Raw genomic sequence first — 18,258 nt, forward strand, 5'->3', positions numbered from 1 at the left:
CTATCCAACTTGGTAAATGTCTGGGATTAGGTTATCAGTCTTTAAACTGAATGGGTCAAAACACTGTCTGATCTTTGGAAATGGTTCATTATGTGTCATATACATTCATGAACTGACACTAAATGCATAACAACTCAGTGTGGTCACATTAGGGCCTAATCGTTGATGACTGACACTGAAAAGAAAATGAAATTACTTCACATTTCACACTTCTGTTGGATGAATAAATAGAAATGAGACAAATTATCTTATTATTATATAGCTCTTTAACTATTTTCTAAGCCTTTAATCTTGAACATTTCAGGCTGAATCCCCGGATTGTGACATTTGAGTGATAAACCGCAGAAAAACATCAAATAGTTTGTTCACATTTTATTCACAGAAATATAAAGTAGTATGTCAAGTACATCACTTTGTACAAAATTGCACAGACTCTTCAAAACTCAGTCAGACAACAGAAAATGTAGCTTTAAGAAGTGTTAAGAAAATAAAAGGGAGGCATGAGCAATCTGTGATATGTGAGATAGGCTCTTGCAACATACAGGTTCCACTGAGGGCGTTTCATTAAGAAGAATCAATTAATTGTACATAAATAAGACTCAATAGGAAAAATGTAATTTACAACGGCTGAGGAATAAATATGTTTCAAAAAATAGGATTCAAATTGGCACATGAACTGCTCCGCCCACTCCTCGATTGAAATCTCACCTTTGAAGCTAAATGGCCGTGCTCGAAAAGACAGACGTTGACTTTTGATATGTTTATTCCAACTGAACAAAAGTGCTGCATATGTCAGAAATACAGTAGCTGAAAGGTGCCTGCTTTTCTGTTCGTGTTTTCAGGTGTGTCTAACATGCTGTAAAAGAAAAGCTGGCATTTTGGGAAGTACACTTGTGAGATTTATGAAAGGATACCACTGTTATGTAAATGGTATCAATTCATTCAACTTGGCAAGGAAGCAAATACTTCCCAATATGTCAAACTTTCCCTTTAAGAAGATATTTTAAGTGATATTTTGTTTTATAATAAATGTCAACACTCACAGTAACAAGTATTTTGTAGTGTGAAATTTCGGTTTTCTTTTGAACTTAAAAAGCTTATTACTCTCTCAGCATAAATGAAAGCAGCAATGTCCCATCTTCCCATTCAAGCATGGCCATTTAGTACCCTTTACCTTACTGTCTGTCCGTTCCAGTCCACACCAGGCCGTACAAACCGTACGCAAAACTGCCACCTCTCTAGAAAAACAAGTCCCCAGTCCCTCCTATAGCCTAAATGCTGGATTTGGTATAATAATATCTTTAAAGCATTACTTCAAAGGGAACTCCTATATTAACAGCATATCTAATCTACAGGTTATTTATATGATAAGCTTGAATACAGAACCAGCACCAGACGGAGGGACCTTGAAACCATGTTTTAGAAACCCTTTTGTAGCACACCAATCATTGAAAAATATTTGGACTCTAATACGCCACCACACACTCATAGAAACAACCCTGGTATGACAGCAAAATGGGAGCCACCCTGCCATTTTCCTACAGACTGAACATGTGTTGTTCATCTTCCATTTCAACTGGTTTGTAACACAACATATGGCTGTATGTGTGTGTGTGTGTGTGTGTGTGTGTGTGTCTGCACCATTTCAATATGCAAGGATATGCACGTTCAGTGTTTTAAGCAGAAACTGAAAGTGAAAAAATCATCTGTGTTACGTTTTGGAGCTTTTGTGACTACGCAAGATGTCTACACTATCTTCCATGTCACAATCTATCACTAACAGTCCGTTTAAGTCCAAGGTAATTGTCAGGCACTAAGACCCTTTAGGCTGTACATGTTTAAGACAAACATCTCTGAGCTAACACTAACACACCCATGATTGCTGATGTTAGAGTCGAGCAGAGACCCAAAGCAGGACTTTGTAGGGAAACCCGGCAGGGACACTGAGGATATCCGGGACAAACTCAAAGCAGCTTTATAAACATTAATAGAGATGCTCTCGGGATCTCGGAGAAGCTTGGAAGGGAGAGGGACTGTTTCTTCAGGGTCATTTCAAACTCTCAGTCCTTCAGTGGGGATTTGAGACAGGCTCTGCTCCCAGGGAACTGTGGCTAAGGGTGAAGAGGAAGTGGTCAGGAGAGATGTATCAAAGCTTTATGACTCCACTGGGTGACTTCCTCTTGTTTTTTCCGCCTACGCTCATCTTCGCTGCTCAATCTCAACATCTCTATTACTTCCTGTGGCCTTCTATTTCTCTGTTCACTGGCATTCTTGACAACTGAGTTTCAAACGAAGCCGCAGAGCCTGAGGGATTTGTCAGCATGGACGCACTGCTCACCATGCTCTCTCCTTTCTTCTCAAATCACAGAAACAGGAAATTGTCTTGAAACAAAAACAAACAAACAAAATGATGGGCGATCCAGTGATTTGGACCGTTTTCAACATCAGTTGAGCCTCCCATGTCACCTCCAATACATGACTGAACCCTGCCCTGGGCCGTTTAGTAGAAAGAGTACTGGTTCTCCACTGCCCGGGCCCTGCGAGTCCCGTCAGCGTCGTGGTAGTCGTCGGATGCACCAGCATCCAGCAGGCGTTCAGAGCTGTTGCTCCGGCTCTGCAACCCTTCTCCTACTCCTCCTCCAGTACCTGGGTCACTGCGGGAGAGGGAGGGAAGGGCGATGGGTGAAGAGGAGGTGCTCGATGCTAGCGGGGTATCAGTGGGGGGCCCTGTAGGCGCGGTGATCCCAGGAGGGTGGAGAGCTGGCTGGGCTGAATCTGTCCGGCAGCCTGCATCCCTGGGTGGGGTGAGGACCGGAGGCACAGTCACATCTGTAGCAGATGGCGGTAAGAAGAGAATTTTAATGGAAGGCAGATTAATAATATAGATTAATCTGTGCTGATAATTGTTGGTTTACACTGAAGAGTTGCTAGCAAAAGGCTCCTTCATAGAGCAGCATGTAAACACAGGCAGTGTGGGCCTCCTTTATTATGCTTTCTCTTGGTGGGTAAAAACACCAACAACACTGGTGCCAAAGACACGCCTGACCAGTGTATCAGTGAAGCCTTTTACGCCCTGAATCAAACCCTCACTCTGTGTAAGTGTGTGTATGGGAGTGAGTGCATGAGTATGTGTAGGTCCAGCGTTGGGGGGAAACAGGGAGCCTCTTTGTGACCACCAGGGTGGGTTGGGGCCGAAGTCTCGGCCTGCATGCAAAACTTCTGCGGTATAATCGCCCCCTCACTCTCCTGTACAGGAGGGCATTCATCCCATGCCAGGAGAGGAGAGGGCAGGAGCAGTGTTAGCACGGAGGAGGCGGAGGGGGGCAGGTTCAGTGAGTTTTAGCTCTGCTTCCAAGGACAAACCTCTGCTATCCATTAACACATCTAACTTTCAGGAAGTGTCTAATCGCCCCCAAATATACTTTGGCGACCTGAGGAATGCGGAACGATTGTCAAGCCGAGACAATACTTCATTTTAAATCACTTTTTAATTATTACCATATTAAATGTTAGCCTTTTTAGTTTTGTTTAAGCAACTGAACATGGGTAACCTAGGATTTTGCAAGATGATGGTGAATGCTAAAACCTAGTGTAGAAGTATAGCCACAAGATATACAGTATATATCGGTTAATCAGTAATGTCTGTTACACAGCAATATCTACCATAAGTATGTAACATTAGCCAACTTTTCATTTGTAAGAGGAAGGCTATGTTAATTCTTCTTTCAAATGCTACAAAAGTTAAAAGTTAAAGTTAAGTAACAGAAAGGCCCCACTTAGTACATATGAGGGTCACAATCTTTTTGTGTTTATGTAAAATATAAGTTTCACATTATGAATTATGATATTCTTTTTTATCTCTTAGATATAATATTAGCCCCAAAAATCCAGTATTGGTCAGGCCATATTAGTCAGAAACCTGTAGTAAATATTAAGTTTCAAAATCTAAATAAGGAACTAAGGAAATAAGGAACTATTTATTGGAAATTACCTAATGGCCGATAATGGGACTTTGTCACTGGAGACATTTTGACTTGTAATAAGAGGAAAATCAGTGACAGTGAGCCAGCATGTTATGAGAAGATAAGATAGGATAAGAAGTCTTTATTGTCATTATATTAAGATTAATACAATGAAATTGCCAATGCACCTCCCAGCGGTGCTTAATACCAAGGCCCTGAAACAAAGCACGTACATGAAATTCAGCCAGCAACAGTTTTTTTTTAATTACACCTGTGCTTTTCCTACTGTGGCAAGTCGAAATGTCTTCAAAGAAAATGCATTTTATCCTTGAACTTGAGCTCTCTAATTATGCACGTGCAGCAGACAACTCAAGTAATGTCCCGTATAGCTCCACCCAACAACCTGAGCAGAGATCTAATCATCCAAAGTACTTGAAAACACCTATATTGTGTGTTGAGGCCATCTACTTAAGCCTGGATTCTTTGACCTTTCCCAGCACACCTGCTATTAATTAGGCGCTAATTAAGCAACTAATTGGGATATAAGAAACTGCAGAGTAATAAGCCTTTAAAGACAAATATCAGGGCTTTGCATGTTGAAAAAAAGAACCATACAGTGTCTTAAAATCAACAATTACTATCAAATAATTACAGAGACCAACATCAAGGACCTCGTCAGTAAAATCTATCTTATCCTATGGTCTTATGCCTGTGTAATATGGTTTATGCACAATTTTTGTTCCTGTGCTGTGTACCTGTGGTGGAGCTTCGCTGCACTTGTACATAGGAGCGTAACGTGATGTCAGCAGAGCCTCCTGATTCGAGGGGAATGGGGTGGGCGTGGAAGTGTCTCAACATGTCCGACACGGTGTGGAACCACAAGTGGTGGACGTGACACTGCCCGTTATCATTCACTGACAAGCGCAAATGCTGCGAGAAGAGGGAAGGGAAAGAAGGGGGAGACAGGACATTAACAGTTTGCGTGATTAAAAGGAAGGAAGAGGGAGAGCTGGTAAAAGAGAGGGTAGGAAAAGAATAAGACAGTGCTGATACTGAAAGTCTAAGACAGATGTCAGGACATTATCTGAGAGGTGTCTCGCTGTGGGAGCCGAGTGACAAAATGCCAAGGTTGACACCAGAGGAAGAGACGGCAGCTGACACTTCCTCAACACTGCCGGTTGGCAGGATGTGATGTGCAAGGAAAGTGTTACATTACACAAAACTTTGGCATTACTGCATCTTTTCCAGGGCCTTAACAACTTGGTCTGTGAGCTGCAGTGGCTGCAACCCAAAATGTCACCAGAACAAGCATGAGTGAATTAAACTGCAGCTGGAAGAAGATAACGTAGTTTAAGATAACTCCATATTTAAAGAACACAAAATTCATAAGTGACAGTTTTGATTGAATTTGGTGGATTGTTTTAAATCTATAGTGGGTAGTTAGTCCATGAGGAATTCCAAGTCATAACAACAAAACCGTTGGGGCGTCCACTTGATACAAGCATTGCTTGCGCACCGCCCCCACCCCTCCTCCACGCAGTTGCTAGTAGCCAAGGAGGACATGGAGTATGAAAAAAAACATGATGGACTCTTCAGAAGAGGTCATTATCTTCACTCACCGGAGAGTCACCGGACGATACAGTCCTCTGAATCTTGAGAGTTGTGTGGAGCTGATAGTCTTAATGAGCTTTGTGGCGACTCATTTGGCAACGGCTTGAATAAAACGGACGTTTAATAATATAAAAAGTTACGCGCTAAAGCTTTAAGTCTTTCATCAAGTATCTTAGTTTCTCAAATATCAGAATTCTTTTTATTCACATTATGTTCCCTACTGTGAAAATAAGCAAATTGAAGACAGAACTTATGACTCTGGACATTTTTGACATTTTATAAACTCGAATAAATACATCAACTAAACTGTCAGTCATCATCAAAATCAAATATAAAAATACAAATAATAGTTTTACCCCTAATCTACACATATGAAACACACAACTACCTGCTTCCCGTTTAGTGTATAGCCATATATCACAATGCTATTTCTCCGCTCTCTACTCATCTCACCTTGGCTTTGCCCTGAAAGTTGAAGGTGAGGACGTACTCGCCCGGCCGTGTCTCGCTCTGACGAATCACAAAGAGCCCGTGGCTCCTGGCCCCGCCTGCAAGCACCAACTGAGCCGCACGCACACGGGACAGGGTACCATGGAACCATGGGTAACCCGCCAGGCTGGCATCCCCATCTGACTCTTTTGCTCCTTCACTGCCACCTGAGTAAAAAAACAAATCTATGTTTTTTTATTTTCTTCCTGTGTTTTTGAGTATTCATATGCTTTGATGCTGTTAGTATTGACACTATGTGTGGTTACCTGCAGAAGAATTGGAGCCCTGGGCCTCTGGGGACTGGAGGAAGCGCTCTAAAGGCATGTGAGATGGGTGCTGGGTGAAGGGGGGTTCCCTGCAACGGACTGATGGGGCGCTGTAATGCTCTGCTGTTGAAGGACATGGCCTTTCTGGAGCACGATACACACCTAAACACATTTTTAATATCTTAACCCATTCACATGTAGATCAAAAGATTGTACTGTTATGTAACAGGTGCTGTAAAACACTGGGAAGTAGTTACTCACCCTCAGACAGCAGCTCACAGCTGCAAGAGGCCACCATGGAGCAGTCTTTGGAGGATTGACCATGAGGACATGACGCCAGCTCAATATCATCGCCACTGTCACTGTACACAAGCAGGCAGGTCAGAACAACCGCAAGAACGTATACACATGCACATGCACAGGTGCAAATAAAACATCACAGATTCCTACCACACATCCACATCCTACAAACACGGACACAAGTCATTTTTCTGTTTACGTGCTGAGCAGCACTGACCCAGGAAACTCAGGAGGAATGTCAGCAAGGCAAGCTCGCCCATGTTTGTGCTGAAACAACCTGTCCGAAACTCTGATTAATGGCTGTGTGTGTTTCCCCTCCTTCCCCTTTTTCCCATACACCCTTTCCCCCCTTTCTTCATCCTTGCGTCCCTCTCTTCTCTCCAACTTCAGCCAATAGCAAATATTTATCTGGTGGTTTACCCAGGGTCTATGCAGTCCTGGATGTCAGCAACCCAGGAGTTTTTCTGCAGTGAGTCGATGGTTTCCAGGATGTACTCTCCCCCGTTTTCCACCTGTGGAAGCAGCAAAACACTGCGATCACACACTGAGCTCTGTTCAAAGGACCACATCAGGGTAAACAGGGCATTCCAATGTTAACTCAGCAAGGTCATGGGCTAGCTCATTTTTCAACAACCTGTTTTTTTTAGGGAATCATATTTGAAACTGTGGCAGGTGCACTTGTGTTAATGTGGTTGTAAAATGATTGCGCTTTCTACCTTAAGAACAAAAGTGTTGTCCTTGTCAGGCATCTCCAGCGGCATGGTGGTCCGCACCTCCACAATGGCTGACAGAGGGATGCTCACTTTGGGCTTTGAGGACTGAAGTGAGCATACAAACAGAAACAGAATAAAAGTCACAGTTAATAAAACTGTAAAAATAAATCTTTTTTCTAGTGGTATGAGGTACATAACGGGTTGGGACCCCAATAAGGTAATAAGATCAATCTATGGAGTTCCAAAAAAAAGTAATACACTTCTACTGCTACTATTTTTTTATTTATTTTCTTCACTTTTAAATCAGATCAAATCCTGAGGCATATTACTGCAGCTGAGGTTTTGAGTTAAACTAATAATAAATATCAACTAAGGATGTTTTGTTACCTAACCGTATCTTTTGATTTCCAAAGCTTAAAGGGGTCACAAGCTAAAAATGTTGGGAGCAACAGCTTTATATGATGTTAGAATAAACAAGCATGCGCTGCCTGTGCTTACAGTGGACCGAGAGACACATGTAATACGGTAACATTATTTAATTTTTTACATTTCTGCTTAACAAAACTAAGCAAAACAAAAAATTCTGTAATTATACACCAGTGTAAAATCCCCCAAAACCAAAATAAGTAGTTATGACTGGTCCAAAGTTAAATTAAATCCTTTATTACATCCTGTAGGAGGCAACTGCAACACTTGTGAAAAAGTAGAAACTTTACATTTTACACCAAAATACCCTAAGTAGAGCTTTTAATTAGCGGTACAGGTTTAAATAGTTCCACTTCACCCTCTGTCTTTAGAGTGAAACACACCCAACTCAAACAATAATTAAGAGGCGACATGCAATCTGACTCAGGGGTACAACCTTAGCAGCACTGAACTGCACCCCCTGTCTCCTGAGATTAAGTTATCCATTCAAATAAAATAAGGCCAACATTAAAAGAGGGCAAGGGAAGGGAAGGGAAGAGTTTACAAAAGCTTGTACAATCTGCAAATATAACTCCACGGCTCAGTTTTTATGCAGTCTCTTATTACACGCAGTGTTTCTCAGCGATTACTCCTGCTGGCTGACTGCAACAAACATAAAACAGTTTACAAGAGGGTGAGCACAGAAAACATCCTGGCCTCAGTTTGGCATCTGCAGAGAGCTGGATCTAGACCATAATCTTAACAGATTCAATGAGCGTGTTTGAGACAGTGAGCTGTGTGTGTGTGTGTGCGTGTGCGCGTGTGTCAGAAGAATCCGAGCGAGAAGGAGGCTGACTGATGGTCTGGCAGAGGCTTATCAGCTGATCTGTCTGGACTGGAGCAAGACTTTTCTCATCTTGATCTGCCTGTGCAGCTGGCGGCCGTCCACACCCACAATTCATTTCTCTGGATCAGATGTCAAAAAAACACTTCCTGTTGTAAACCATTTGACCATTTCCTCGTCCTCGCTACAGCACAAGCCTAACTTTGAAATGTTAAGTTGGTGGAAACCAGTCTTACATACATGCTGCACCAGACAGCTCTCACAGTCTTACAGGAAATACGTATTTAGTTATTGTGGTCACTCTATTCTTTCGTGTAGGCTTTTTGATAAAACCTAAAGGGTCTGTCCACCCAATTCACAAAGAAATTACATTTTCTCACTTAACTTTAGCAAATAAAATATTATTATACTATATTTTATGTGTCACTGTTTTCTGAATGTAGTCTGAGATGTTGTGGTAAATTTGTTGCCAATGTACACTAATAAAGCTAGTGACTCAAATCAAATGAATACCAAAGGAGTTTTGAATGGATTCTTTTTGGAGGCATGGCAGGATTTCTTCCCGCATTGGTGTGATGATGGGACTTAAAATGCACAAAATCACCCAGTTTCTCCAGTAAAGTTACGTAAGTCAGGATTGTCAAAACATCCATAATTCTCCATGAAACATAAGATAACTACACCATTAAACACACCCATTTCTTTTTAAATTTTGGGAAAGTATGGATATTTTTACTTAAGGCTGCCTCTCATTATAATAAAACAACTCATGTGACTTGTTCCAGCAACTTCTACTTTACTTTACTTTAGTTATTGCATGTTACTTCGGGTGTCGTAGAGCAGAGAATGGGTCGTCTCGGGGCCGGCTGCTGTGTCATAATGTCGGCCGTTAGCGTGCTGCAGTGAGCTGCCACACCGAGCAGCCGGCAGATTGATGACCTTGACATGGACAGAGCCAGTCAGCCAGGAACGGGCAGGAGTGAGATTTTATGAATCTGTTTATCTTTCCGACACTTTTGACTCTGCACTGTTATGATTTGTCAGACCTGAATAAGACAACAGTTTTAGGACAAGCCAGAGTGTGTGCAGGGCAGGCCGGTTGAGATGTGCGTGTTTAATTAATGTGTGACTTTAGCTACAACCACTGCCTTGATGTTTCTCCTAATCTCATCTGATAATAATTTCCCCACGTATGGACGTTAATAGAACATGACAGATTAAACTGCAGATGCACAATTATTAAGTCCCATGTAGTATGTTCCCACTGTGGCTCCCTCTCTCTGAGTTTGGCAGGATTTTTGAGTGACTCACAAAAACTATTTCAGTTCCTATTTTCAGTTTGTCGTCACTGCAGCTTAAGAGGAGGAACCAATCAATATTTATTTTTTTGCACATGAAAGGGAATCTTTGCGGTTTGCTGCCTCTTACAGAAATCAATGTACCAGCTTCCTCTCTCTCACACACACAGTCTCCAGTTTTCTCTACCAACTCCTTCCAGCCCCTCCCAGGCCTGTCTACCACCTGTCCTCACCCCTCTCCCCCTCTCCCCAGGCTTAACCCAACATTCCCACCAGCCTTGATCAAAGAACAGTGACAGATTTACACACACTCAGCTGCACAGCCTCATGGCCTTCTTAAGGTCAGGGGCAATGATCTGGAAATCCCATATAGACAAATGTGAAGTGTGCATGCATGTATTAATGCATGCGGGTATGTGTGTGTGTGTGTGTGTGTGTGTGTGTGGTCCAACTTCACTCAGGGTCAGAGAGGTTGGATTATCAGGCTGGATTTGTATCTGGGATTCATAAAGGACAGCAACTAATGATTATGTTCATGAATCATTAATGTATTGATCATTTCAATATTTTTTTAAGTCAAATATCATCCTGCTTATAGACAGTGGCTAGATAAACGGCTTCCTCAATTTATCTGGAAAAGAAATCTTACAATGTTGGAAGTGGCTTTGGGGACAATTGTTAACAGGTCTGGATAAAGACATGATGTCTAAACCCCAAAAGGACTGTGGGAAAACAATTATCTGTATTTGGTTTTGTCACACAGGGGTGTGTGGAAGGATCTAGATTTTTTTTGTTCAAATCATCCATTAACCAATTCATAATTTCAGCACTAGATCCATGTTTTTTACCAAATGATCCTGCATGTCTGCGTGCGTTTGTGTACCTTGGGTGGAACGTAGAACTCCAGCAGGAACTTCTCGCCTCCTTCCTCCCTCTTCGTCTTCCTCAGCAGCAGGCGGCACTTCTGCCACTGTGCGGCACCCATACAGTTTGTGTCATCAGCCACCATGTATCTCAACGCTCCCTCCCTCTGGATCTCCAGCATCTCAGCCTTGTGGCCCTGGGAGCCCCTGGGAAGCCGTAGCTTTTGGGACCACTTCTCTCCGCATGCAGCCTCTCCTCCTGCTCCTCCTCCTCCTACTCCTCCCCCATTAGCCTTCCTGGCTCCAGAGGGACCTTCGGGTTCAGGGGAGGCCCGTCTGTGCCACATCTCCTTCACCCCATCCACCACACAGAGGCTCATGTTCCTCAGGGAGAAGCCCTTCTTAAAGCGAGCCTTTGGGTGATTGACCGACACGTCCTCTGAGCTGCGGGACTGTCCCAGAGCAGACACCTTGTGTGTTGGCTGGGGGCCTCGGGAAGCGGTGGTGCCACTGCTTCCCCTATCTATCCCCCCACCTCCACTGTCCATGCTATCGAGGGATTCACTTGAAGCCCCTGCGTCCTTGCGTCTCTGGTAAAAGTCGTGTCCGTAGGACAGCGGGCAGCCCTGGATTCCCAGAAAAGGAACAATGCTGTACTTAGGTGCTGCGTTGGAGCCGTCCTCCCCCGGCGAGGATGCCTGGCTTTCCCGGGCCTGGGTCAGAGCTGCAGAAAAGCACGCCAGGAAGTGGTGGGCAAAGTGTTGTGAGAAGCTGACATCGGCGCCGGGCGAGTCGTAGCACGGGTTCTCCGACAGGAAGCGCTGGAACTTGTCAGCAAAGTCTGCAGCGGAGGCTCGAGCATGGAGCTCACAGAACTCTCGCCAGTCTGGCAGTGGGCACGAGGAGGAGAGCTCCGGGCTACCGGGCACCACCGCTCCGTTCATCACTGGGCCATGCCAACCCACAGAGGAGAGGCTGCAGAGGAGGAAGAGGGGCACAGTGTCAGCGTGGATGCAAGCAAAAGCCTTAAGTATATATTTGTGTAACTCCTGGCTTTGGATCTGATGTACAGATGTGGGACAGCCTGCATGTGTGATGGTGCAAACAATAAAAGATATGTGAATGAAGCAGCCTGCTATATCAGCATGTGTCGTTATATTTCCATCTGGATGATAAGAAAAAAAAATGTGTTCATCAAGAAAAACGTGCAACACATACTTTTTCATTTGTGAAGATTATATATTTCAACATTAAAACATTCTCTCCAATTTTTTATATTCCCACATCTCATCATATTAAATGTGCATGTTAAAATCTTTCACAATGATAACCAGGATTTAAAAAAAAACTAAGATCATAAGTCAAAGTCCCAACTGTCAACTGTCAACAAAAACTGTCCTCAGTGGTAACTAGAGCCCCGGTGACAAAAGCACAAACATCCAGAGTCCAGACTCTGTGACATGTGAAAATTAGGACCAGGATTGGCATGTCACTGAAGGTTTGAAAACAGCGTATCAACAGATTCAATGTGAATACCGATTGAAAGGAGAAATCGTCCAGAAAGTTTGGATCTTCATCAGTTACAAATCAATGGTTTCTGACAAGCACTCGGATTATCTAGAAGTGAGTTCTGTCAGAGCAGGTTAACAGCCCGCTGGATTCATCCCAGACTGACCGTACAGCTCCCCATCATGCCCCATCTAGCTCACTTACTGTTGTTTTTCTACATAATGAGTGCTTTTTAAGACCACAGTTGCTCTTGTCCACTCATTCTTACATTCCTCTGTTCCCCAGCGTGTGTGTGTGTGTGTGTGTGTGTGTCTGTGTGTGTGTGTGTTCGTATGACTCAGCGATGCCTCCCTCGCTGGCCCAATCAGTGCCAAACAACATCACATTACTGATCACACTCTTCTCTCTCTGGTCTGTGTCAGTAGCAACATCCAAGGCCAGCTTTCACAGCCCCCCCCCCCCCCCACTCTCATTCTTTGCCTCAACACATCAGTGACTAATACAGCATCAGTGAATGACGTTGCACAATCAAACACATGGGTTTGATTATTGTTGTCTGTAAATCACACAGATAAAAGGATATCCTCTGATATCAGCCTGCGGGGTGACATACGCACAGGGACGGCAAACCCTGTGAAAGATTATTCTCAGAGCTGCTGATGCTTCTCTTGGCAGTTCACTCACAACATGCTCTCAAATGTTTGCTTCCTGCAATTCCACTCTTACACCAAATCACACACACACATGCATACATTTGCATGACAGAGTTCCCTGGAATTTTTCCTGCAAGCAGCTTTATTATCGTTTTCAAAAAGCATCCATGTGGGATTTCTTTTCATAAAGGATTAGTGAGTTAAAAAAAAACTCTCCACTGGAATTAAGTCCGACACACACAATCAACTACAAGCCAATCTTTCTCTTTCATCCCCTCTTCTTTCCCTTTCACACAGATCTGAAACAAACAATATGCCAGATCAGAGAGAGGAGGTGAAGTACCCAGGAGATCCAGCTCTTTAAAGGGCATCGCTTAGCTCGTCTCACACAGAGAGAAACTCTTGGATGCGGCGACTCAGTGGCAGAATTTCAGAGGAATATTGTGATGGATAGACACACTAAAATGTAAAGGACAGGGTGGGATTAGAGAATAAGAATGAAAAAAAACAGCAACGAACATGTCTCCTTTCATTGCATGGATGTCCCAGAGGAATGTAAAGTGTTGTTGTCTACCATGTTCTGCCACAGGTACTGAATCACAACCAAAGGTTGGGAGCACTTCCATAACATGACATAACCTGGCGCCAGTTGACAGAAATACATCTTGACGGATTCAGAACAAAAAGAATGAGAGATGTTTGATTTTTTGAGAGTGATCTTACCCACAACCTCAAAGAGAGAGGAAATAAAAAGAAAGATAATTATTAAAGTGGGGCCCACCACTAAGGAGGCAAAGAAAAAAATTTTCTCTACTATTTTTTTCAGTAGAGGTTTGAAACCAAAATTCCAATTATTATCAGCTAAAGGTGTTTTTAACAACCTGGCAACCCAAATGTTCTTCTTGATGATCTATAAAGCATTAATACATGTTTTATTAACCGCTGATAAAGCTGATACAGCTAAAGTCCATTTCCACTTTCATTCATGAATACATCACTTCATTCATTTAAACAGCCATCCATTCATGCTTTCAAGCCACACCAGATAAGCAAAACTGTAAAGTGTTGTTGTAACAGTTATCTCATTCCCTATGTGTGTGTGTGTGTGTGTGTGTGTGTGTGTGTGTGTGTGTGTTTGTGTTTGTGCGTGTGTGTGTTATGCGAGGAAGTCAATATCCATTCAGCTATTTTAAAACGTGCACTGGGCCAACTTTCCACTCATTCAGCGAAAAAAACAACAACACACAGTGAGGTGTGTTTCTTAAAACTCCTGTCCTTCCGCGAAGATGAGGATGTGCTTCTTTCAAGGATACTGAACTGACTGTACGCCGCGCCCACACATACACACATTTACTCACCGAGTCAGCATGAAACTTAAGCCAGGAGACACTGGAGGAAGTGGACAGCATTAAGGTTTTCTGAGGCTCAGCAGACTGCATACTGCATTGTCCACAGGGGTGTAGCAACATAAAGCAACAAATGATTGGCTGAGAGGGGGCCAGTGGTGGAAAGTACTGTATTCTACAATTTTATCATACTTTTACTTGAGTATTTCCATTTTTATGCTACTTAAAACTAGTCCACAACAACATCTCAGAGGGAAATATTGTACTCTTTACTCCATTAGACTTATTTGACAAACATTTACAACAAATAAGTTGAACAAACACATTGTGAGAAATTAAACCGGTGGTTTCCGTATTTATGCATCAATTTTAAAATCTAATAGTATCATCTATATTAAATCAGCTGTAGCAGATACTTTTAATTTGTTTAATTTGAACTTGTTTATATGTTGAATGTATGTAACAAAGAACTGCATATTTACATATCTTGCAATTATGGAGCAACATCATCATTCATTAGTACTCGTGTTTCTGTCCACTTATTCACTTTCTTTTAGCTCAGTTTTTTCTTCTTTGGACTCGTCTGGATCAATTCATTTACCAGATAGTTGCAGACACATCTGTCGCCACCAGACCTTCCGCCAGATGTCCCTCACCTTGCAAAACTCGGTTTTGGGAAACATCAATAAACTTTGAGCTAGCAAGCTATTTGCTGAAAACGGCAAGTTTTGAAGAAAATAGAATTGTGCAACAGGGCAGGTGTGCTTGGTTCATTTGAGGAATGATTGTAAATATTCACAAAGAATACTCTCATTTTAATACTCGTTTACTCTCTAACTGGGACGTTTTGGGACAGAGAAGATGGACAAAATACACACGGCAATACAGCCGAGCAGATTACATTTAACCATGCATTTGGCTAATTTCAATAGCTCACGTTACTGTATTGTGTGTACAGTGAACTTAATTTCATATTTTAAGTGGCTTTTTTTTTTACGGTCAGTAAATGTTCCATCATAACAAGTTCCTTCCCGAGACCAATTTGGAGATACACCATCGCTGCATCCGGGGCGTACCAGAGCCCAAGATGATTTTGACTGGTTTAAAGAAATGCTCCCAGGACATTTTTTTCTCCTATCTAGGAGTGTGAGTGGACCAGACCTTACTCTGCAGCGCTGTGGAGATAGATCTGGCAAGCAAGACTACTTTGGACCAACTCCTTTGAAAAATATCGGACTCTTTAGAAGCTAAATGCTCAACTATGTTCACCTATTAATCCATAAGAGTGTCTGTCCTCTATTTGTTGCAAAGCAGGTAATGTACAGTGAATTTTCATTGAAGAACTGCAGAATGATAAGAGTGGACCAAACAGTAAAGTCACTGGCAGGGCAGCAAAACAGTGAGCTGAAACTCACTACACAGCCCCTAAAGCTGAGGTGAGCTGCAGATTCCGGTGATAATTCTCTGAAAGTTCATCACAACTGGCGACCCTTCTCACATCGTCATTTGATACATTGTTATAATAAAAATATTGATTATAGCAAACTGATGTTTTCTGATGATACTTCTGTTCTTTGCATTTTGAATCAAGGACTTTCACATGATAATTTTGGTACTTTTTATTTAAGTAAAGGATCTAAGTGCTTTTTCCAGCACTGGAGGGGGGCATGCTTTTGCTCCATAGGCCAGCTGCTAAAACAATCAGTGATTGTGTGGAGGTGGAGTAGAAGAGGGGAGTGTAAAGAAAGGGAGACACATGGCATGACGAGGGGGAGCAGAGGCACCATGTAGAGTCACATCCCCACGACTCCCATCTGTGGGTTTTTTAGGTCCATTGATGGACTTAAAGTACAAAAACAAGACTGAGGGGAGTCAAGAGACATCTAAAAAGGCTCACCTCCATCCTTCAAGCCTCAAAAGACCCTTTCCCTACTGTATCTCTTCCCTTTCTGCTGTAAAAAGCTACCACTAATGTTCTCCTCCTTCTGCTACTTCTCAACCCAGGGGAGCAGGGCTGATATCTCTGTCAGATGGCTGGGAGTTCTTTCTGTAACAGTAAACTGCGGAGGAGATGGAAGAAACATTACTGTGCAGGGAGAAGCTATTAACTGCATCCTGCAAAACACATTGTACAAATTACGTTCACTTCATGTACTCTGTGTAGCCCTGCCGGGACAGGCCTGTGTAGAGCCAAGAATTGCATATGCCTGATTAATACTGTGGTGTTGTGTTTAGTAATATAGAGCGACTGATATCATGTGATATAGTACGAAAAGTTATGTGCAACAATTCGGATTAAAACACTGGGACATGAACACGTTTCCCGGGTGAATGTCTTGTGTTTTCAACGGGACACAAACTCTGCTCCCTTAGCTTGAAAGCCCCTTGTTTTATGCAGTTTCATGGCAGCAGCATGGCCTCTGTGATTGGCTGATGAGGATTTGTGATGTTGTGGTCCGACCCCACGGAGTTTAGCCCCGTCATGTTTTCTAAGATTAGCCTCCTGCTGCTTAGCCTGCCTAGCAGCACACTCAGTACATTACAGCACTGTACATACTCCACATCTTCAACGCCATGTGAATCCATTAATTATGTGTTTTTATATAAGATCTAAATAATAAGGTAATTAGGTGGGGATTGAGGACATTTGAAGACATAAGATATGTTGTATTTGTCACACGTGGAAGATATAAAACAGTATAATAACAACAAAAACGATCAAGTTAAACGTTTTGTAACTTAGCTCTCTCTATTTGCATTATTATGTCAATCTCTGCTAAAACTGAAAGGTAATACTGTTCCGTTATTCACCCAAACTAAAAGCTGTTATGGCTGCAAAATATTATAGTTACACTCTAGCTCTTTTTAAACTTACATGTCATATTTTGTTGTAATTATTAATACATGTGTAGCCTTAAAAGATTTAACTGTCAAATAATACACACATTGTTTTTGTACAACTAACAATACATTTTTAGTCTTACATTACCAGACCAATCTCCACAGTGGTAAGTAAGTGCTAAGTAAGTAAGGTCTGGATACACCACAGATGCATTCTGGGATAGAAGAAATAACCACTCTGGGTTGTTTGCATTTCTTTAAACCAATCACAAACATCTAGTGATTGCAGCGACGGTGTGTCTGCAAAATGGTCTCGGGAGGGAACTTGTTTTGTTGGAATATTTGCACCCCGCAAAAGAAAACACCACATACTATATTAAAGGCAGATAACTGTTCACACAACACAGTAATGTGAAGTATGTAAATTCGCCGCATGCATGGTTAAACATAATTTTCTCTTACCAATGTATCAGCGTGTTTACTTTGTCCATAGCAATCCCCACAAATCGGTCCCAAAATGTCCCAGATAGGGAGTAAATGCAGTAAACATATCCTTTGTAAATCTTTACAGTCATTCCCTGAAAGAACCAAGCAGGCCCGCCTTGTTGCACAATCCAAATTTTCTTCAAAACTTGCCGTTTTCAGCATTTTAGCTTGCTAGCTCGAACTTTGTTGTTGTTTCACAAAAGGAAGGGATTTTGAGAATGGCAACACACACACAACAGTCAGGAAATGATCCTGGAACTGTACTTCTGTTGATTCAGACAAATACATTTGTGACAGGTAAAAATGTACTCAGTAATATATAAAATAACATTAACACTTGGTCATAACAACCCATTTGTACTTGGTAAAGTTACCCTAGTATTGCATCTGTGTTCTACTGGCAAAAATAACCCAAACTGCAAGAAATATTTAATCAATGACAAATACTAAAACCAAAATCCCGACCAAATTGGCAGCACAAACATATGTGACACACAGACGCCGAAATCAGAACAAAGATGCTGAAGGACAGAAAGAAAAACAGTGACACATGAAAGAAGTCACACTGACAGAAAACTTCCTCACCCAGTTAACAGACAGAATAGGCATCCAGGTGTGTGTGTATGTGTGTGTTTGTGTGTATGTGTGTGTGTGTGTGGGGGGGGGGGGGGG

At 42.3% G+C, this 18,258-nt stretch overlaps 1 protein-coding gene across 1 annotated transcript in view; it reads right to left on the reverse strand.

Moving 5' to 3' along the window:
- Positions 1 to 357: 357 nt before the first annotated feature.
- LOC117941920 (SH2B adapter protein 2) overlaps positions 358 to 18,258 on the reverse strand; it is a 20,485-nt gene continuing 2,584 nt past the window's right edge. The window contains exons 2-9 of the mRNA XM_034867150.1: positions 10,772 to 11,726; positions 7,345 to 7,446; positions 7,049 to 7,140; positions 6,590 to 6,690; positions 6,329 to 6,490; positions 6,027 to 6,229; positions 4,718 to 4,892; positions 358 to 2,829 (exon numbers count right to left, since the gene is read on the reverse strand). Of these exons, the coding sequence (XP_034723041.1) occupies positions 2,501 to 2,829; positions 4,718 to 4,892; positions 6,027 to 6,229; positions 6,329 to 6,490; positions 6,590 to 6,690; positions 7,049 to 7,140; positions 7,345 to 7,446; positions 10,772 to 11,695 (2,088 nt within the window). The 5' untranslated portion in view covers positions 11,696 to 11,726 and the 3' untranslated portion in view covers positions 358 to 2,500. The remainder of the gene's footprint in view (positions 2,830 to 4,717; positions 4,893 to 6,026; positions 6,230 to 6,328; positions 6,491 to 6,589; positions 6,691 to 7,048; positions 7,141 to 7,344; positions 7,447 to 10,771; positions 11,727 to 18,258) is intronic.

Source organism: Etheostoma cragini, chromosome 3, assembly GCF_013103735.1.
Source record: "Etheostoma cragini isolate CJK2018 chromosome 3, CSU_Ecrag_1.0, whole genome shotgun sequence".
Lineage (NCBI taxonomy): Eukaryota > Metazoa > Chordata > Actinopteri > Perciformes > Percidae > Etheostoma > Etheostoma cragini.